Source organism: Eretmochelys imbricata, chromosome 6 (genome assembly GCF_965152235.1).
Source record: "Eretmochelys imbricata isolate rEreImb1 chromosome 6, rEreImb1.hap1, whole genome shotgun sequence".
NCBI lineage: Eukaryota > Metazoa > Chordata > Testudines > Cheloniidae > Eretmochelys > Eretmochelys imbricata.
The window spans coordinates 9,702,127-9,722,759 of record NC_135577.1 but is presented as its reverse complement, the minus strand read 5'-3'; the positions used below and the strand labels follow the sequence as shown (position 1 = coordinate 9,722,759).

Sequence of the window (20,633 nt, the reverse complement as noted above, 5' to 3'; positions counted from 1 at the left end):
TCCCAGCTGTAACGGGGTGTGTGTGTGTGTGATGCTTCTTGAGACTCCTCCGTACAGAGCCTGGAGGAAAAGCACCAGCAAGGCGCTCCGTATTAAAGCCAAGCAAAAGCACCCAGTTGCACTGGCAGAGCGCATGCAGGGCCCTCCCGTTGGGCAGCACAGAAACACCCGGCCTTGGCTGCCCCTCAGGGTGCGGGGCCAGAGGCGACTCTGCACTGCCGTGCCTTCACTTCCTCTGCAGGGGTGCGGCATGGCTGTCACCACAGCGGCAGGGAGCCAGCTGGGTCTAATCCACGTGGCTTCCTTTGGTGACACATCACCCACTTCACTGCCCCCCAGGCTGGAACAGGTATGGGGACTTCCCTCAGCACAGCCCCTTTTCCTCTGCCAGGGGGCACAGGAAACAGCCCAGCAAGCCCCGCGCCATCCTGTCATGAACGACTGCCTCGTGCAAACCCTCCCAGGAATTCCACTCAGTCTAGCCCGGAACCTGGCCTAGGAGCAAACCTCTGGGGCTTCGTGGGAAGCGATCCGGATTCTGCACCGGGCCGCTGGTCTCCCAGCAGATGTTTCCATAGCACCCCGGGTTGGCAAGGCTACAGCCAGCAAACACTGCAATCGACAGGCCCCGCTCTTTGCCCCACTGGTGAGTGGGACAATAGGCAGCAGAAGGGCTGACTCACCAGAGGGCCCCACCAGAGCGGAGGAGCGGGTTATAAAGGAGAGCAGGTCTCTGCTGGGATGAGCCTGGAGAAATCCCCACTCCCCAAGGGCTGGGCGTTCCGTGAGCCTGGAGCAGCACCAGCCATGATCGGGGCCCCACCATGCTAGACGCGGGACAGACAGCTAGGAAGACACCACCGCTGCCCCAGAGCACTCCCAGTTTATTGCCCACCTGTGCACACGAACAACTTGTCTGCTGTGCTCTTCTCCTGAAGGAGAACACCACACTGCAGCCGGTCACCCCCGGGAGGGCCAGCAGCATGGGATGCCCCTCAGCAAAGGCTGGCCAGGAGATCTGGAGCCACTTTCCCCTTCCATTCAGAGGGAGACTATAGGTCCTAGGCAACAAGTCTTGCTTGTTAGCTCAAGCAGCCTGGCCACAGCAAGTTTCCTGATACGGCTCTAACCTGGGCCCGGTTTGCATGGTCCTGGACCACGGCGTGGGGGAGGAATCCGAGTGACTGCGGAACAGCTGAGACAGGGACAGCTGGGTGGAGAGCAGGTGTACCAGCCTCCAGACTCCTTTGGGGGGCACCCTAGAGTGCACCTCGGGGGGCTCTGCTACTATATCAGCCAGCTCTAATTTCATTACAAACTATAGATCCACGCAGTGCCCCTGCGCGCTGGCTGTAAAATTACCTTCCAGGGGGTGGGGGCGGGATCCCAGACCAGGCACCGTGGACAGGACAGCAGCTGTTACCTTGGTTTATGCCAAGGACTGTCCCACTCCCTCCCCCTCAGCATGCTCCCCACCACAGTACCAGTTCTTCAGGCAGCCTGGCTTACACCTCCCTCCCCGCTCATTCCTCCAGGCGGGGGCCAGGGTCCTGAGCCTCTCTGATGCCTGGGGAGGAGCGGTGTGCCGGACCGTGGGGCGACTCACGTTCACAACAGAGGGCACGTGTTTAATGACTGTAACCCGCCATCGCTTTGCCAACAGCCTGGCGAGGCTGGACGCAAACCCATGGCGGCAGCTTCAGAACAAGGGGGCCGCCTGGCGAGGGTCATCGGGCAGGATGCTGATGGAGTCCTCGGCCCTGCCACACAGCAGGCACAGCATGGTGTACTCCTGCAACAAGACAGAGGGCGCTCACGCGGGGGCAAGGGGGTGCTCGCTTCCATATGCAGGGCTGGGAATCCAGGCTGTGACACTCCGTTGTCCCGGGGGTGGGCGTGAGATGGGGTATGCACCTACACCCTGGCCAAGATTCAGGCCTGGAGGGAGGAGCTAAAAGGGGGAGAGCCCAGCTCTGGGGGCGGGGAAAGCAGATCTCCAGCTCTCACCAGGTGCAGGTCAGGGCCTCCCTGAGGGAAGGGGGGCTGGGTCTGAAGCTGGGAGCCCAGGCAAGTGTTAACGAGAAAAGGGACCCTGAGTAGAATGGGGGTCCAGCCCCAGCTGACCCTCCTTTCTGAGTTCCTTGTATTTGTTTTGTAACTTGGCTACCTCTGCAGGGGAAGAGCTTTGATGGAGGGCTGAGCAGCCATGGCACCAGACCATGCTGGAGATGGCTGCTGACCAGTGAAGACCTGGAGGGAAACTGAGCCCAGATGAGCAATGCCACAGTGGGCCACAAGGGGGCGCAGATGCCAACACTGCCACATGGTGACACAGCGTTCAGTCTCTTCCAATGCGGCACAGCAGGGCACCCAACCGAGAGTCATGCCGGAAAGGGACTCATGCAGGCTGGCCTGAGAGATCAAGGAAAGTCCTGTGCCCAGACTGGCCTGCAGAGAGCATAGCTGTGGCAGTAGGAAACCTGCCTCCCCACTATCACTCATCTTTGCTGTGCACAAGACCCAGAGAGACGGACTGGGCTCCTGGCCCTGAGTGAGCGCAAGCTCTGAAAGACCTTCCTGGCGACCAGACCCTTCAGGGCCCTCTGGTTTCTCCCCAGGGCTCCCACACACAGACATTGGGACTGCCCAGCGCTGACCAGGGCCGATATCAGACGGAAGCTCCTAAGATGGACCAGCAGCCCAGCCTCTCAGAAAGCGGAGCAGGGATCAGCTTTAGAGAGGCCTCCAGGTACCCCACAGCATTGCATCAGGGCCTGGCAGTGCAAGGGCTGCAGCTGGCAGCAGCCTCCAGGGAGCGGCCACTGAAACCACGCCCCTCCAAGCCCGCTAGCTCCCTCTGGAGGTTACAAAGGGCAAATGGCACCCACAATGGGAGCACACTCCAGCAACTGCAGGTTTGGAACAGAAATGCGCTGAACTTCAGCTTGCGGAGGCATCAGTTCAGGAACCTCAGACCCAGAGCGGCCCTATCAGCCTTCCCCTGCTCTGCCCCCTGAGCGGGCAGCCTGAAGGGGCGGCTAACGCATGCCTGCATCTCAGAGCGTCTCGGAATGGTCCCGCAGCCCCGGTTGGTGGACTGTGCCCAACGCCTGTCTTCCATGCCAATCCACCGCGAAACTCTGTAATATGGCTCCCCTTGTTGCTCCGAAGCCCTGCTGACTGTCCAGGTGCGAGCCAGGGTCTGCCCGCGAAGCCCCCTCTTCCACTACCACCTCCTCCCCATCTGCTTCCACCGGCCTTGTCATCTCACCTACTGCTCTGCAGGCAGGTCTAATAAAACCCGCTGCCGAGGTAGAGGGAGAACACAACTAGAGAGGACAGGGGTCAGGCCACACCCATCCTGCCAGAGGCTCGGGGGTCTGGCTCTGCCTCCTAGACTGGACCGGGGCTGCAGACCCCTGAGGACCTTCCCGTGCAGAAGAAATTAACAGCGGTGGTTCTTCCAGCAATTGTCCCATGGCCTTGCTGTGTGTCTGCTTTCAAACACCGATTCCTCTGGGGCCTGCGCACCCTCAGTTCTGCAGCGCTTCTTGCGGGGTGGAAGGTACTCAGCCCTGCACCCCATGGCATCGGGTCCCAAAGCACTCAGGCTGGAATTCTCTACGGAGCCTAAGGGAGTTAGGACCCCAAGTCCTATTAAAAGTCAATGTCGTTTAAGTGCTTTTGAAAACTGCGACCCCCTCCCTGATCCCACTGGCTTGCGATGAAATGTGGATTCCGAAATTGAGGTGCTTTTCAAAACGCCACCTGAAAGCTAGGGTTGTAGGCACTCATGCTAAATCACGGGTTCTCAAACCGGGGGTCCGGATCCGTCAGGGGGCCGTGAGGTTATTACATGGGGCGGGGGGGTTACGAGCTGTCAGCCTCCACCCCTAAACTCCCTTTCTCCTCCAGCATTAATAATAGTGTTAATTACAAAAAACGTGTTTGTAATGTATAAGGGGGGGTCGCACTCAGAGGCTCGCTGTGTGAAAGGGGTCACCAATGAAAAGGTTTGAGAATCACTGTGCTAAATGCTACATCCATGCACGGGAGCCAGGCTCCATTTGAGCATACAGAATCTCAACCCTCGCATTGCACGGATGTCCCCTTGCCTGATCCGACGGTGCCAGATTAGCCCAAAGTGTCGGGAGCTGGAGAGATGCTAATCAGCGGCATGCACCCATCACCTAACTTGGGCACCATGCCCAGCGGGTGGAAATGCAGCTGTGGCAGCTTGGAATCCACAGCTGGAAAGTCAAGCCACATTTTACAGTGAAGCTGGCCCTACAAAAGCACAGCAGGTTGGGCAGTGACTTGAATCCCTCCCCTAGCTTCCTAGCTGAAGCAGCACGTGGGCTGCACAGGGCACAAGCTCACATGTACCGTAGCAACAGTAGCCTGCAGAACCCTACAAACCAAGAGCACCTCCAGATGGAAACCCACAAAGCGGAACTGTCTGCTCCGGCCGCTGCGATCCTGGGGTTCCTTGTGCTTCTGTGACATCACTCCCAGGGCTTTCCAGATCTCGGGGTGTTCGTTTGAGGGAATAAAGGTGTGTGTATTTTTGATCTGTGTACATGCATGTGTGATGAAGTGGGAATTTTCGGTGACTTTTTATGCCCCCTGTGTGTGCCTCGGTTTCCCCTATATCTTGCATGGCAATGCAGTAGGGAAACAGGACTGTTTGCTCTCAGGGCAGGTTAAGAGACAGAAGCATGAATGGCATTTAGCTGTCTGAGCCTGAATGGGTCGTTAAAAAGGTCTGGCTGAGGCTCACTCCATATCAGTGAAGAATCCAAGAGGACAATGGGACACGGACACTTAGCAACCTGCGCCCCAGAGGAGGATGGATTCTCCCACCTCTCAGCAGGGAGGCTGAGCAAACCCTCCAGCTGGAGAACAAAAGATCAGGAAGGCAGGAGGTGGGGTTAGGAGTTGGCTGTGGGAAGGGGTTGGGGCTCTCACCTGGGAACAGACCACGGAGGTCAGACTGAGACAGAGCCTGAAAGGGGTTCACCACAGCTTGGCTGGGCTCTGGGCTGAGCAGGATGGACTTGGGCCATGCTTTACCCTTCGTTTCTCTGTGCTCACCTACGGCCCTCCTGTGCTGTGTAACAGCTGACAACTGAACCCGGTTGTTTGGACAACACTGAGTGTCACCGCAAATACTGCTGAGGTGCATGGTCCCTGAAGAGGGGACAAGTCTCTCCCAGGGCTCTGGCTCAGCTTGACTCACTGGGCAGAGCTCAGGGGGTGAAGCAGGAGGGCTGGAGCTGCAAAGGTGGCGGTGAAGCCAACTGGCCCACCCTGAAGAAAGAGTGAGACCCCCTTGGGGGTCCAGCACGCTGAAGGGCTGGTTCCAAAGCTGGGGGCGTAGCACTGATCCTGGGACTCCATGACAGCGTGCAAGACAACATACCTGGTAATCGTCCACCACGCTGAATGTATATTCGTGCCTGGCTATCATGTGATGACAATTCTTACACACATCTGGAACGAAAACCAGAGATTCACAAGGATCGCCTGCTTGGAGGGAGACCTCACTTACCACAACCTGGGGGCAGGGAAAGTCTTATTTCTTTTGACTGAAAATTGCACTGATCTGAGATCAAGGACCTGCTATCCTGGGTCAGTGACAAAAAGCCCTCCTGGTCCAAGAGGGCAGCGGTCGTCTTAGAGGCAAAGCCAAATATCTTTGGATCCCCCCGGCTAGATCCACCCCAGTTTTCTAATACATTTGTGAATTTACCAAAGCAATAAAAAACTTGTATTTTGTAGCCCCACAAATGCCTGGAGAAATTGTTTTACTACATAAGGTTTCACCTTCATTGTACGGGCCAGGCCCATTTTTAGCTGGGAGCAGGGCAAATAGTTCAAAAGTAGTCAATTTTTCTAACCACCGGAGCCTGGATGCTGAACAGAAAAGGAGACCTTTCACTCCTTGATATTCCCCAAAGCAGCACGCTCATTGGGTCACCTACACCAAAACCTGTAATCACTGGGGAAATGCACTGTATAAACTCAGGGGACTAATGGAAACATGCCACCTTTAACCATTCCCAACTCATCTCCTGTGCCATCCTACAAAGCACATTTATTTAATCTATGCAAGCTTGAGCACAACTATGGCTCTGACGCTGCAATTAGCTGGAGAACCACTAAAGTCATTAACTTGGCCATTCAAATCCTGCAGAAATTGCTTCCAGCTTGTGGCTATTTGTAGGCCTCTGTGAAATGAGTTGAGGGGCATAAGCTAAGCTCCCACCTTGCAAAACCCATTTGCACTTCAGTCTCAGCAGGGAGGCCAAGGCACTGAATGGGCGAGGGCAAATGACTCTCTTAGTCCTGCAGATGGTTCCCTGGTGGTCGGGGTCCAGGCAGGGGATGAGAGAGAAGTCAGGATTGCCACTGGATTTTAGAATCCAGAGGGAGGTCAATATAGGGCCTTCCACGAGCACCAATGCAGATGGAATTGTCCATTCACTCCAAACAGTGTAAATGTAACATACACTAATAAATGCCAAACTGAGAACCCTTTCCTGCATTTTTTAAAGAGAGACAGTGATACTGACAACCAAAAACAACCCCATTCTCTCTCTTCACATCCCTTCAGTTCTCTTTCCTCACATTTTACCTGGCTTAAAAAAAAATCGACACACACGAGGCAAGCAGGAGGTTTACTTTGGTGATTAGGGAGAGCTAAGCTATCAATTGCTGGAGAATTTAGGCTCTAAAAACAAAACATTAACCTGGCATGGTTGCAAAATGTGAACAGATACAGAGCTGCTTCCCTGAGTTTGCCCCTCAGTTGGCAGTAGACTGACATTCACAAGACTCTGGTCAGTTTCACAGCAGCTGTTCACAACCCTGTGAGTATCAGTGAAGCTGATCACAGAATCACATCAATTTCAGGTAGAGGCTTCTTGGGAGCAGTGGGCAGCAGCAGAGGCAGACACTGGAGCTAATCACAGGTGAGGATGACACACAAACGGAGGCAGGGGAGAGATTCTGGAGTCTCAGCAGCAGTGCAGCAGGGAGGTTGGGGGGTGATGGAGCGTACAGTAGCAGAGACTCCTCCAGCACTGGAGTGGGGAGGGGAGCTCCAGCCTCAGGCCTGGATTCTGAGAACAGTGAAGCACATGCTGACCTGGCTTTAGCCAGATCACACAGGTTTTGTGCTGCTGTAACTATGCTGGCTAGGGGATGTGATTTTTTTTTTTTAACCAACATAGTTATACTGATACAACCCCTCATGTTGACAGTTATACCAGAATAGATCCTTCCCCTTCCTGTAGAGACACGGTACACTGGTATAAACACCTTTGTACCTGTATATCTGCATCCACACTAGAGGGTTTTGCCCTTATTCATAGATTCCTAGATTAAGGCCAGGTGGGACCATTAGATCATCTCATCGGACCGCCTGTATAGCCCAGGACAGAGAATTTCACTCAGTTCTCTCTGGACTGAGCCCAGTAAATTGCGTTTGGCTAAAGCAGATGTTCCAGAAAGGCCTCCAGCCTGGATCTGAAGCCTTTAAGAGGGAGCAGCCACCCCTTGGAAGTTTATTCCAATGGCTCCTCTGTTGGTCATGGTTAGAAATGTGGGCGTTATTGATAATTTTGAATTTGTCTTTAACCCCCAGCAACTGGTATAGGAACCCCACTGGGATAATTTAAGCCGTACAACTTTTGACAAGGCCTTAGACACTTTCCAGCCAGGGACTTAAGTGAAAGTGGAGCCCACGAGGAAGGTCACAGGATAGCAGCAAAGTAGAAATTTCAGCAACTTTCTCCTTCCCCGCAGCTGGGGACCTGGGTCACTGACTTAGATTTCTTTAGGGAGCCCCAGACAGCTCTCCTACTACCCTCTGGCCAAGAGAGGTCTGGTAACTTTTTCAAATCAAGTGCTAAACTCTCTCTCTCCCCACAATAGGCATAATAATAAAAAAACATGACACCTCACCCCTCTGCAGCTCAGGTTCCTAAAGCCTGTGGCTGTGCGCACACAATTGATGAGACAAACAAGGGGACCTCCTTACGGTCATAAGTGATGATTTCTTCTCCATCCTCCTCCTCCGTTGCTCTGTTTGCAATCAGCACAAAGTCCCTCTTGTTGCACTCCACACACCCCACGTAGTTGAGCAGGAAAGATCCGTTCTCCAGGCAGGTGTTCCCCTACAAAATTGAGAGGAAAATTATCCACCTCCGTTTCTATGTTATTGCCAAACACCCACCCCTCCCGCTTCAATTTGTCCCAACATTGTATTTATTGACAGCACACGCAAGGGTTAGGGAAGTGGTCCCCAAACTGTAGGGCGTGCCCCCCTGCTCCAGAAAGTAGACTTACAAGTATGCGGGAGTTTGGGGGGCAAATTGACACAACAGAGTTTCCCTGCAGGCCCCTGAGCAGGAACAAAGGGAAGGGTGACAATACTGCAGTCTTAGCAAAATTTGGTACTCTGGAGGCAATGACCTGGGACCAGCCAGCTTGTGTAAAAGTGAATGGTTTACTTTTTTTTTAATGTACCTAAAAAAAGTGTTTTTTGGGGGAAAAAAGGTGTTGCAGTGATCCCTGCAGGAGAGAGTGTTCAGAGCCAAGAGCAGGAAGGCATCAACTGAGCAAGAAAGCCATCGGTACTTCAGAATGCCCCCGTAACATGGAGCCATCTCTATGGTGTTCTTTTTGTGGACACAGACTAACACGGCTGCTACTCTGAAACCTGTCATCACACCAGGGGGTCTTGGAGCCACCATGTCCAACAAATCACATATACACAAACGTTCCTGGCAAGCAAATACTGCTGGCTGATTCTGCTTCCCTCCCTGACTGTCACAGGGATCTCGCTCTGATGGGAACTGCTTTAGAGTCTGTGCCCAGTACTAGATTGGTAGATTCAATGAGCCTGGAATAACTGAAGGGAGTGAGGAGAGGTAGGAACACAGAGGTAAACAAAAACATATGAAATGTCATCCCAGAGTCAGCGGGGAATCTAGTCCAGTAACACACAGTTCAGAGACAACTGCAAGGAAGCCAGCAGTAGCCAATTCAGGAATAACCTTCCCCTGAGTGGAGTTTCATGATAACCCAGTCAGTTAGTGACCGACTTATGCCTTGAAACATGAGGGCTTATATCCCTCATGGGCAGGTCATGTCAATCTCTGTGCCTCAGTTTCCCCAACTGTAAAATTGGGGTAATGATACTGACCTGCTTTGAGATCTATGGCTGGAAAGCACTATGCAACATAGGAACTAGTTAGTCTTACTGTTGTTATGCCCTTTAAAAAAAGTCAGTCAGTGTACAGGAGAACCTCAGAGTTACAAACACCTCAGGAAGGGAGGCTGTTCGTAACTCTGAAATGTTCGTAACCCTGAACAAAACATTAGGACTGTTTTTTCAAAAGTTGACAAGTGATCACGGACTTAATACAACTTTGAATCCTTCCTATGCAGAAGAAAAATGCTGCTTTCCCTTTATATTTTTAGTCGTTTACATTGAACACAGTATTGCTTTCTCTTGGTCTCTGCTGCTGCCTGATTGCATACTTCTGGCTCCGAATGACATGCACGGTTGACTGGTCAGTCCGGAACGCTGAGGTTCTACTGTTACTGCGTATGAGCTCCTTATCAATGTGCCTAGTTCTTTGAATTCCTCTAAGCTCTTGGTCTCAGCAACACTTTGTGGCAATGAGTTCCACAGGTTTCGATAAAGCATAATTATTTCCTTTTATAATTTTAAATGTATTGTATTTCAACTCCATTGGTTGTTCCTTTGTTCTTGTAAAAAGAAAAGGAGGACTTGTGGCACCTTAGAGACTAACAAATTTATTTGAGCATAAGCTTTCGTGAGCTTATGCATCTGATGAAGTGAGCTGTAGCTCACGAAAGCTTATGCTCAAATAAATTTGTTAGTCTCTAAGGTGCCACAAGTCCTCCTTTTCTTTTTGCGAATACAGACTAACACGGCTGCTACTCTGAAACCTTTGTTCTTGTGTTACTACAAAGAAGAGCCTGACTTGCCTTCTCATCATTAATATTTTTGGATATCTCTAGAGAGGAGTTAAATAAAAGGGAACACAATAAACTGTCCCATCTTTTCAGTCTCTTCTCACAGAGCAGTCTTTCTGTGCCCCCATTGTTTTTGTTACCATCTCAGTACCCTGTTCTTTCTGCTCTATCTTTTTCAAGGTAACACTATCTCAGAGGCAGGGGCATGGCTGGTTTATGTAACAGCACTGCATTGTCTGCAGTATTATTTCCTATCTCTTAGGCAGCTTCACGTTGCCTTTGCCCCATGCTATGCACTCTTAAAACCCAGCAGGGAGCAGGACTACCCCCTGGGCTGCACACAGGATGCATCCAGAGGTGCTGGAACTAGGGGTGCGGGGGCTGCTGCCGCACCCCCTGGTTTGAAGTGGTTTCCATCACATACAGGGCTTACAATTCGGTTCAATGGCTCTCAGCATCCCCACAATACAAATTTTTCCAGAAGCACCCCTGGGTGTCAAAGGTACCCAGGGCAGCCTCTAGCCCACCCTGGCCTGAGGATAGACACTGCTGTGGCAGAAGGTCAGGAGGTGCGGAGGGGGGGGGGTAGGGGAAGAGGAGCGCACTTTACAGAGGGAGATGGGCATGATTCACCCTAGGTATCAAGTCAGAAACAGAACCCAGGAGTCCGGGCTCCCAGCCCAGCTCCAGCCCACCAGCCCCCACCCCGCGCCCAGAGCTGGGGAGAGAACCCAGGAATCCGGGCTCCCAGCCCAGCTCCAGCCCACCAGACCCCAACCCGCGCCCAGAGCTGGGGAGAGAACCCAGGAGTCCGGGCTCCCAGCCCGCGCCCAGAGCTGGGGAGAGAACCCAGGAGTCCGGGCTCCCAGCCCCGCTCAGGGAACCGGGGCGAGGGGGGAGACAAGCCCCGGCCCCGCTCACCCGGGACGGGTACTCGGTCTCCACGCAGCCCCCGCACATGACGCCGCCGCCGCCACTTCCGGCTTCCGGGAGCATCGCGTCTCGCGAGAGCTGCCAGCCCTGGGAGGGTTTAGGGGCGGGGCCGGGGAGGAGCCGTGGGGCTGGGTGGGCGTGGCCTGAGGGGTGGGCGTGGCCCGAAGGGTCGGCGCTGGGCTCTGCGGGGTCAGTCAGGGCCGAGGGTGGGGTCTGAGGAGAGCAGGGCGGGGTCTGGAGGAGTGGGGCGTTGCCTATGGATGAGGGGGCGTGGCCTATGGCAGTGGGGCGCGGCCTGCAGGGTCAGGGGGCGGGGTCTGTTGGGAAGGAGGCGTGGCCTGTGGGCAGTGGGGTGTGGCCTGTGGGGCCAGGCCAGGGTGGGGCAAGGGGAGAGTGGCTTCAGGCAGGTGGGTGGGGTAGGTAGGCTGAAGCAGGGCTTTCAGGTGTGTGTCTCTGTGCGTGTTTAACATGTGCGGAGAGCTGCTGCAGGAGGGGCTCTGCCCCGCCAGCACCAGTGACCCATAACCCCTTCCCTGCCCCGATCCCTGTTTTTGTTTTTTAACAGCCGCCCCAGCTCCTCTTCCAGTAGAAGTCTCAGCAGCAAAGGCGTGGCAAGCCCACTCCCCTAGAGTCAGAGGACTGGGAAAGGTTTCAGAGTGGTAGCCATGTTAGTCTGTATCAGCAAAAAGAACGAGGAGGACTTGTGGCACCTTAGAGACTAATAAATTTATTTGAGCATAAGCTTTCGTGGGCTAAAACCCACTTCATCGGATGCATGCAGTGGAAAATACAGTAGGAAGATATATATACACAGAGAACATGAAACAATGGGTGTTGCCATACCCACTATAACGAGAGTGATCAGTTAAGGTGAGCTATTGTCAGCAGAGGGAAAAAAAACAAAAACCCTTTTGTAGTGATAATCAGGATGGCTCATTTCCAACAGTTGGTAAGAAGGTTTGAGTAACAGTAGGGGGAAAAATAAACATGGGGAAATAGTTTTACTTTGTGTAATGACCCATCCACTCCCAGTCTTTATTCAACCCTAAATTAATTGTATCCATATTGCAAATTAATTCCAATTCAGCAGTTTCTCATTGGAGTCTGTTTTTGAAGTTTTTTTTGTTGTAGTCTTGCGACTTTTAGGTCTGTAATCGAGTGACCAGGGAGATTGAAGTGTTCTCCAACTGGTTTTTGAATGTTATCATCCTTGATGTCTGATTTGTGTCCATTTATTCTTTTACGTAGAGACTGTCCAGTTTGGCCAATGTACATGGCAGAGGGGCATTGCTGGCACATGATGGCATATATCACATTGGTAGATGTGCAGGTGAACGAGCCTCTGATAGTGTGGCTGATGTGATTAGGTCCTGTGACGGTGTCCCCTGAATAGATATGTGGACAGAGTTGGTAATGGGCTTTGTTGGAAGGATAGGTTCCTGGGTTAGTGTTTTTGTTGTGTGGTGTGTGGTTGCTGGTGAGTATTTGCTTCAGGTTGCAGGGCTGTCTGTAGGCAAGGACTGGCCTGTCTCCCAATATCTGTGAGAGTGAGGGATCGTCCTTCAGGATAGGTTGTAGATCCTTGATGATGCGCTGGAGAGGTTTTAGCTGGGGGTTGAAGGTGACGGCTAGTGGCTTTCTGTTACTTTCTTTGTTGGGCCTGTCCTGTATTAGGTGACTTCTGGGTACTCTTCTGGCTCTGTCAATCTGTTTCTTCACTTCAGCAGGTGGGTATTATAGTTGTAAGAACACTTGACAGAGATCTTGTAGGGGTTTATCTCTGTCTGAGGGGTTGGAGCAAATGCGGTTGTATCTTAGAGCTTGGCTGTAGGCAATGGATCATGTGGTGTGGTCTGGATGAAAGCTGGAGGCATGTAAGTAAGTATAGCAGTCAGTAGGTTTCCGGTATAGGGTGGTGTTTATGTGACCATCACTTATTAGCACCATAGTGTCCAGGATGTGGATTTCTTGTGTGGACTGGTCCATGCTGAGGTTAATGGTGGGATGGAAATTGTTGAAATCGTGGTGGAATTCCTCAAGGGCTTCTTTTCCATGGGTCCAGATGATGAAGATGTCATCAATGTAGCACAAGTAGAGTAGGGGCATTAGGGGACGAGAGCTGAGGAAGCATTGTTCTAAGTCAGCCATAAAAATGTTGGCATACTGTGGGGCCATGCGGGTACCCATAGCAGTGCCGCTGATTTGAAGGTATACATTGTCCCCAAATGTGAAATAGTTATGGGTGAGGACAAAGTCACAAAGTTCAGCCAACAGGTTTGCCATGACATTATCGAGGATACTGTTCCTGACGGCTTGTAGTCCATCTTTGTGTGGAATGTTGGTGTAGAGGGCTTCTACATCTATGTAGAAGAATAAATGGAAACAAACCAGACATCAAGAATTATAACATTCAAAAACCAGTCGGAGAACACTTCAATCTGCCTGGTCACTCAATTACAGACCTAAAAGTCGCAATATTAGAACAAAAAAACTTCAAAAACAGACTCCAACGAGAAACTGCTGAATTGGAATTAATTTGCAAACCGGACACCATTAAATTAGGCTTGAATAAAGACTGGGAGTGGATGGGTCATTACACAAAGTAAAACTATTTCCCCATGCTTATTTTTCCCCCTACTGTTACTCACCCCTTCTTGTCAACTGTTGGAAATGAGCCATCCTGATTATCGCTACAAAAGGTTTACTGTTTTTTTTTCTCCTGCTGATAATAGCTCACCTTACCTGATCCCTCTCGTTACAGTGGGTACGGCAACACCCATTGTTTCATGTTCTCTGTGTATACATATCTTCCTACTGTATTTTCCACTGCATGCATCCGATGAAGTGGGTTTTAACCCACGAAAGCTTATGCTCATATAAAATTGTTAGTCTCTAAGGTGCCACAAGTACTCCTTGTTCTTTTCTCTTAGGACTGGGAAAGACAGGGCTCAGCCCACTCAAGACTAAAGGCCTGGCCTCTCAGCTAAAGGGCAGGAAACCACTAGACCGGGGTGGGCAAAATCCGGCCCCCAGGCCAAATCCAGCCCGCCTAACATTTCTGTCTGGCCCACCGTGACTAAAATTTCTGTCTGGCCTCCTTTGCCCCGTCGCAATCTCCAAGTCCAAGCTGCTAAAAGTCCAGGTAGTGCCTGCCTACCGTGGCCCCACGTGGTTGCAGAAGTGGCCAGCTGCTCTTGGCACATCTCTGCGTTCCCCTGCGTTCCCCTGCCCACCCCCAGCACCATCGTCACAGCTCCCATTGGCCAGAAAACCAGCCAATGGGAGCTGCAGAGGCAGTGCTTGCGGGTGCAGGCAGCGCACAGAGACCCACTGTCCCCCTTTCCTCAAGGGGCGTGCAGAGACGTGACAGCAGCAGCCAGCCGCAGCCACTTCTGGGAGTGGCATGGGGCCACGGCGTGCAAGCAGCCTGCCTGAGCCCTGCTGCGCCATCAACCTGGAGCCACTGGTGGTAATTGCCTCCCAGCCAGAGCCTGCACCTCGCACCCCCTCCCGCATCCCAAGCCTCTGCTGTAGGTCAGAGCCCCCTCCTGCACCCCAATCCCCTGCCCCAGACCAGAGCTCCCTCCTGCATCAAACTCCCTCCCAGAGCCCACACTCCTCATCCTCTCCTTTACCCCAACACTTTGAACCAGCCTGGAGCTCCCTCCCGCTCCCCCTCCATTAATATAGTAGAAATGTGTGGCCCATGACGACTTACCAAAATTCATGGAGTGGCTCTCCTATGAAAATTATTGCCCACCCCTGCACTAGACCCAGGCCTCAAATGAGGTTAATCATGAGGGAGCCAGAGGAGGAAACTGAGCAGAGAACCCCTGGCAGCACCCAGTGCCCCTCAAAGCCATGTGAGGAGCCAGTGGACATGGCCCAGAGGAACTCGGTCCAGAGATCTGATCGAAATCTGCCCTGTAATGCACTATGATATATGCTTCAAATCCCTATGGCAAGAAGAAAGCTTTGTGCTCCTCTGTTTGCACAATCCATGTAACTCTGCACAGAAATGAGGGGTTCGTGATCCCTTTGGCTGCACATGCACCTCTCAGGTTGCAGTGTGGGCTGGGGCAACTGACCATAATTAATCTCTGCACCAGTCCGTACAGCTGTCTCTTACGCCGTGAAGGGCACGCAGAGCAATGAGAGAATAAACGACTCATCAGATGGCACATTTACTTTGTCATTCCTCATGTCTGCTATTATAGCTAGGGCTTGTGATTTTGACCAAGAAACACTGATAAGACAGCCCAGACACCAAAAAAATGGAATTGGTGTTTAGCCTATAAATGTCAGAAAAACACCAAATGGCTATTCAATTTCACGCCTTCCCCACTGCACTTTGTTTCCATAGATAATGTCCTGCTCCCTGGTGTGTAGGATTTGTCTCCACGGACTTGTCTCCATGGAGCAGTAATGCGGACTACAGGGGTGTGATTTTTAAAGCACAAGGTGCTGTGCATTAGTTTCTGTGTGTAGATCCTGATGGTGTGCACTAAAGGTTCCCTAGTGCACATTAACGTAGGGCTGTTTGAAACAATACTGTGAAAACACACTGGGGAACGAAGGCAATGAATGCTAAACCAGGCGTTTGATAACAAGGATACAAAGCTTCAGCTAACATGTTGGTTATTTTTATATATGGAATACAAATTGAAATACATCCTGTTTAGGCAAGAATTTTGGGACGGACCTGATAAATATTTTCTTGTTACAGAATCAAAGAGAAAGCTGCCCCCCCCCAAAAAAAAAAACCTCCCCATATATTTGGACATCTACACAGAACTCAGAACCTGCTGACCTTCCCCAAATGAAATGAATAAACCCCTCCAAAACAGAACCCCCAATTATGGCTAAATCACTTTTGCCAGCCTCAGGGGGCAGAGTTAAGCTTGTGGGACAGAGGTCATGTGTACTTGACCTCTCCACACACTAGTACCAGCTCCTGGCTGCAGCAAGATGTGATGACCAGTGCATGGTCAGTCAGGATGCCCTTTGATAGGGTTTCTAGGAAGACCATGGTGAAGTCAGTGGCATCCCTACCCTGTCATTACTGTCTCTGACAGTGTGTTTTTAGAAACGTACAGGCGACAATTTGATGCTCAGAGATGAGAGAATGAGAGGGCTCCTCCTAATTACATTTCAGCCCTCCCGTGTTCCCTAATGCTTCCTCAGGGGAGCTATTCCATTGAGGACTCTGGTTTGAAGAGAGCTGGCTGCCCTAATGGCTAGCAGTGCCAGGCAACATTTTTCATCCAAAACTTTTTTTCCAGCAAAACATGCAGACTGCGCGACACTGACACGTTCTGGGAATTCACATCAGCTTCGCCCGTTTGTTTCAGTCGAAAAAAATCCTGAACAAGAAAAGGCTGAAAAAATTGGAACTCTTGTTTTGACATTTTCAAAATGAAACATTCTGAGTCTGAAGTTTCAAAACCTCCTTTAATTGTATTTTAAAACCATCAAAAACATGTAAAAATGACCAAAATTGAAATGAAATGTTTTGTTTGACTCAAAACAATTTTCGGTTAGCTGCATAAGAACATAGGAGCATAAGAATGGCCATACTAGGTCAAACCAATGATCCATCTAGCCCAGTATCCTGGCTTCCGATAGGGGCCAGTGCCAGGTGCCCCAGAGGGAATGAACAGAACAGGTAACCATCAAGTGATCCATCCCCTGTCGCTCATGCCCAGCTTCTGGCAGTCAGAGGTGAACAGCATGTGTTGCATCCCTGATCATCTTTCTTGGCTAATAGCCATTGATGGACCTATCCCCCATGAACTAATCTAGTTCTTTTTTGAACCCTGCTATAGTTTTGGCCTTCATAACATCCCCTGGCAATGAGTTCCACAGGTTGACTGTGCGTTGTGTGAAGAAATACTTCCTTTTGTTTGTTTTAAACCTGCTGCCTATTCATTTCATTGGGTGACCCATGGATCTTGTGTTATGTGAAGGGGTAAATAACATTTCCTTATTTATTTTCTGCACACCAGTTATGACTTTATAGACCTCTATGATATCCCCCACTTAGCTGTCTCTTTTTCAAGTTGAACAGTCCCAGCCTTATTAATCTTTCCTCATATGGAAGCTGTGTTCCATACCCCTAATCATTTGTACCTTTTCCAATTCCAATATATTTTTTTTGAGATGGGACCCATTTTCAAGGTGTGGGCGTATCACAGATTTATATAGCTGCATTATGATATTTACTGTTTTATTATCTATCCCAGGGGCGGGAAAAATACCCCTAATCATTTGTACCTTTTCCAATTCCAATATATTTTTTTTGAGATGGAACCCATATTCAAGGTGTGGGCGTATCACAGATTTATATAGCTGCATTATGATATTTTATTATCTATCCCAGGGGCGGGCAAAATACATCCTGTGGGTCGGATCTGGTCCGCCTAACATTTCTGTCCAGCCCGCCATGACTAACATTTCTGTCCGGCCTCCTCTGCCCCTTCGTGATCTCTGAGTCCGGGCCACTAAAAGTCCCACGGTGCAGTGGGGCACTCAGGCAGGCTGCCTGGCTGCCGTGGCCCCACACCGATACCGGAAGCAGCTGGTTGCTGCTGGCATGTCTCTGCGTGCTCCTGGCAGGGGGAGGCAGCTCCGCACATTGCCCCCGCCCCCAGCACTGTCCTCACAGCTCCCATTGGCCAGAAATGCAGGGGTGGTGCTTGCGGGCATGGGCAGCGTATGGAGACCCACTGTCCCCTTCCCCCCAAGGAGCTCACAGGGACATGACAGCAGCAGCCGGCCGCAGCCACTTCCGGGAACAGCATAGGGCCACGGCGTGCAAGCAGCCTGCCTGAGCCCTGCTGCACCACTGGCCGGGAGCCATCTGTGGTAAGCACCTCCCAGCCAGCGCCTACACCTCGCACCCCCTCCTGTACCCCAACCCCCTGCCCCAGGTCAGAACGTCCTCCTACACCCAAACTCCCTCCCAGACCCTGAACCCTCTCCTGCACCCCAAACCTCTCCCCTAGGTCAGAACCCCCTTCTGCACCCCCTCCTGAACCCCAATCCCCTGCCCCAGTCCGAGCCCCCTACTGCACCAAACTCCCTCCCAGACCCTGCACCCTCTCCATTAATACAGTAGAAATGCGCGGCCCGTGACGACTTACCAAAATTCGTGGAGTGGCCCCCCTGCGAAAATTATTGCCCATCCCTGATTTATCCCTTTCCTAACGGTTCCTAACAGTGTTCGCTTTTTTGACTCCTGCCGCTGCACATGGAGTGGATGTTTTCAGAGAACTATCCACACCGACTCCGAGATCTCTCTTTTGAGTGGTACCAGCTACATTGGCTGCACATTTAAAAAAAAAATTGGTTTTGGTTTGACCCAAAACATTTCCCCCACCCGCCAGGTTTTGGAATTGCCAGCAAACAGAAGAATCGGTTGTTTGCCCTGCTCTGCTAAGGAGCGTTGGCCCCCTCACGGGGTGCCTGGGTGCTGTTAATGAGCTACGTCAACACATGCTCAGCTGCAAGCGTTCCATCCCCTTCTGTTGTTGCTTGGCATGGAAACCATTGCCAGGCTAACTGCAAGCAGGGCGGTGCTGTCCAGAGGCTTTGGTCTCCATGTGTTATGGGACAGGCCTTTCCCTCCCGAATACGAGTTGCCTTCCCGTCTCTGAGCATCGCAGGATGTTGGTTCCCTCTGCTTCAGTGATCTGACAGTTTCCCTCACTGTGAAGGTTTCCTCCGGAGAACTTGCTTCATTTTAATGACCTTTCCCCCACATGCCATTTGCATTTTACTCGGTTGCACTGTCCCCCCCCCGGAGCAATGGCAGCACCAGAGCCAGAGGCGCTGCCTGGCTGCTGTCGGTGCCAATAATACACAGCTGCTGCCAGATGTTAATTAAACAAAATCAAATCAAGCAAATTAAAACACTGGGTTTTTAAACTCCCGTCTATGTAGTTAGTCACAGTGCTTGTTTCTTAGGGGCAGTTTGACCCAGCGGTTGAAATAAAATAACGCGGATAGTTACATTCTGGCCTGGTTTTTCCTCCTGGACGACTGTCACTGAGAAAGGGACAACGGCTCAGAGGGAGGGATGTGATGACCACTCTCTAGAGGTAGGTAACAGGATGGTTTCAGGAGGGCAGGGGAAAGTTATCCTGGCAGTAATGGGTTATTGTAGTCACAGGGACAATTCAGGTGTGATATTAGTGACCGCCAGGGTTACATTAGAAAAAATCTTCATCGACGAGATGCTCCACTGGTGTCAGAACTGGGACATGGGCTGTCTAGCCTAGTGGTCAGAGCCAGAATCAGGAACCAGGCCAGGTGTCAGAGCCGGACTCAGGAACCAGGGATCAAGGCACAGGTCAGGTGCAGGTCAGAAAGTCGCCCAATTGTTCAGTCAACTTCCGGTGCCTCCTTCTGGCTGAAATAGGACAGTTGGGTCAATCAGAGGGGCCAGTCATCATCCCCTAGTGGGTGGGGCCTCTGGGAGGAGGCAGAGTTATGCTAGTCTCTCACTTTCAATTGCGCTGGGTGGTGCTGGAGGGTGAGGGCTGCCCAGGCCCTGGGTTCAAGACCCGTGGGCCCCTAGAGTGGGTGCCAATCAAAGGAGCAGCAAATGAAGTGAATGCTGCTGCGAAGAGCCAGCAGAGCGACACCGGTTTATGCCAGCTGAGGATCCGGTCCCAGGTCTCTAAGGGGAAGAGCCATGAAGGGAGCTGGGACAATCTACCAAGGCTTTATCAACAAACCAGCTGCGGAGGGTGGTTGTGGAGTCACTGTTATTAGAGATACCCGACGCTAAAGTGGACCCTCCCATACTGAGCATTTGCAGTTGGGTGTCGGGGGAATCCCTCCACACTCCGCTTGCTTGGCCCTGCTATGGTTTAGCTGAGATAGGCCATTATCTGAACTGTCCCCAGGCTCAGTGTTTTGCGTCACTCGCGCTGCAGTTTATCATTTGTGCTCTAGTTTGTCCATTGTTTGATGATGTTACTTTGTATTGCACCCTTGCATGCCTAAGCTGGCAGCGAATGGCCCAGTCCTTTAACAGCGGGTGAGCAAAGTGGAATCGACAGTTATTCATACAGCACCCCCAGGCCTTATCCAAGCTCCGGCCCCTGGGTGCTAGACACTGCACAGGCATATAGGGCCAAATTTTTCATCCAGCTCAGGGCCAGATTTCCAAGGGCTCAGCACCCACTACTGGGGGGAAAGGTGATCAGAAGGGCTCAGCACGTGACTTGCTGGGCTTTTCTGAGCATCTGGATCTTGGTGCCTTTTGAAAATCCTGGCCCTAGTTATCCATGGACCCTGTCCCCAAATGTTTTCAGATTTGCAGCTGTCCCAGATGTCTGGCCCTTGGGAAGCTTTTCAAGTGCTTGGACTCAAGCTCTCACTTCCAGCCTGTGTTGTATGGGTTAGTTCAGCCCTTCCACAGGCAGGCAGGGCTGGAGGCACAGGACCCAGTTCTCTTCTTGCAACTACAGCCAATGTGGGAATGCCCGGGTCAGGGTCAGCCTGGATTTAAAGAGACACAGGCTCATTTTAGGCTCAAAGAGGTATGTTTTGGTAAAAGTCTTGGGCAAATGGATGCATCCTCCTGGTGGCCAATCTCCCCCCCACACAGCCTCCAGTCAGAGCCAGGGAAGCTGGCATGCAGACTCACCTGCGGAAGGCCTGGATGCAGTGGCCAAGCGGAG

At 51.7% G+C, this 20,633-nt stretch overlaps 1 protein-coding gene across 1 annotated transcript; it reads right to left on the bottom strand.

Annotated features, from left to right (window-relative positions):
• Positions 1-1,607: 1,607 nt before the first annotated feature.
• Positions 1,608-11,021, bottom strand: CHURC1 (churchill domain containing 1). The gene is made up of 4 exons (XM_077820760.1): positions 10,933-11,021; positions 8,045-8,180; positions 5,423-5,493; positions 1,608-1,792 (listed from the first exon to the last, which is right to left on the bottom strand). Exons 1-4 carry the CDS (start codon positions 11,005-11,007, stop codon positions 1,700-1,702), a joined length of 375 nt encoding a protein of 124 aa, XP_077676886.1. The 5' UTR covers positions 11,008-11,021; the 3' UTR covers positions 1,608-1,699.
• Positions 11,022-20,633: the final 9,612 nt, after the last annotated feature.

Excerpts from the sequence above, each read along its gene's own strand:
- CHURC1 (XM_077820760.1), bottom strand. The coding sequence starts at position 11,007 with ATGCTCCCGGAAGCCGGAAGTGGCGGCGGCGGCGTCATGTGCGGGGGC. Across the intron at positions 5,494-8,044 it reads AGAAATCATCACTTATGACC|ATGTGTGTAAGAATTGTCAT; the intron begins GTAAGGAGGTCC and ends TTTTCGTTCCAG. Across the intron at positions 1,793-5,422 it reads GCGTGGTGGACGATTACCAG|GAGTACACCATGCTGTGCCT; the intron begins GTATGTTGTCTT and ends GTCTTGTTGCAG.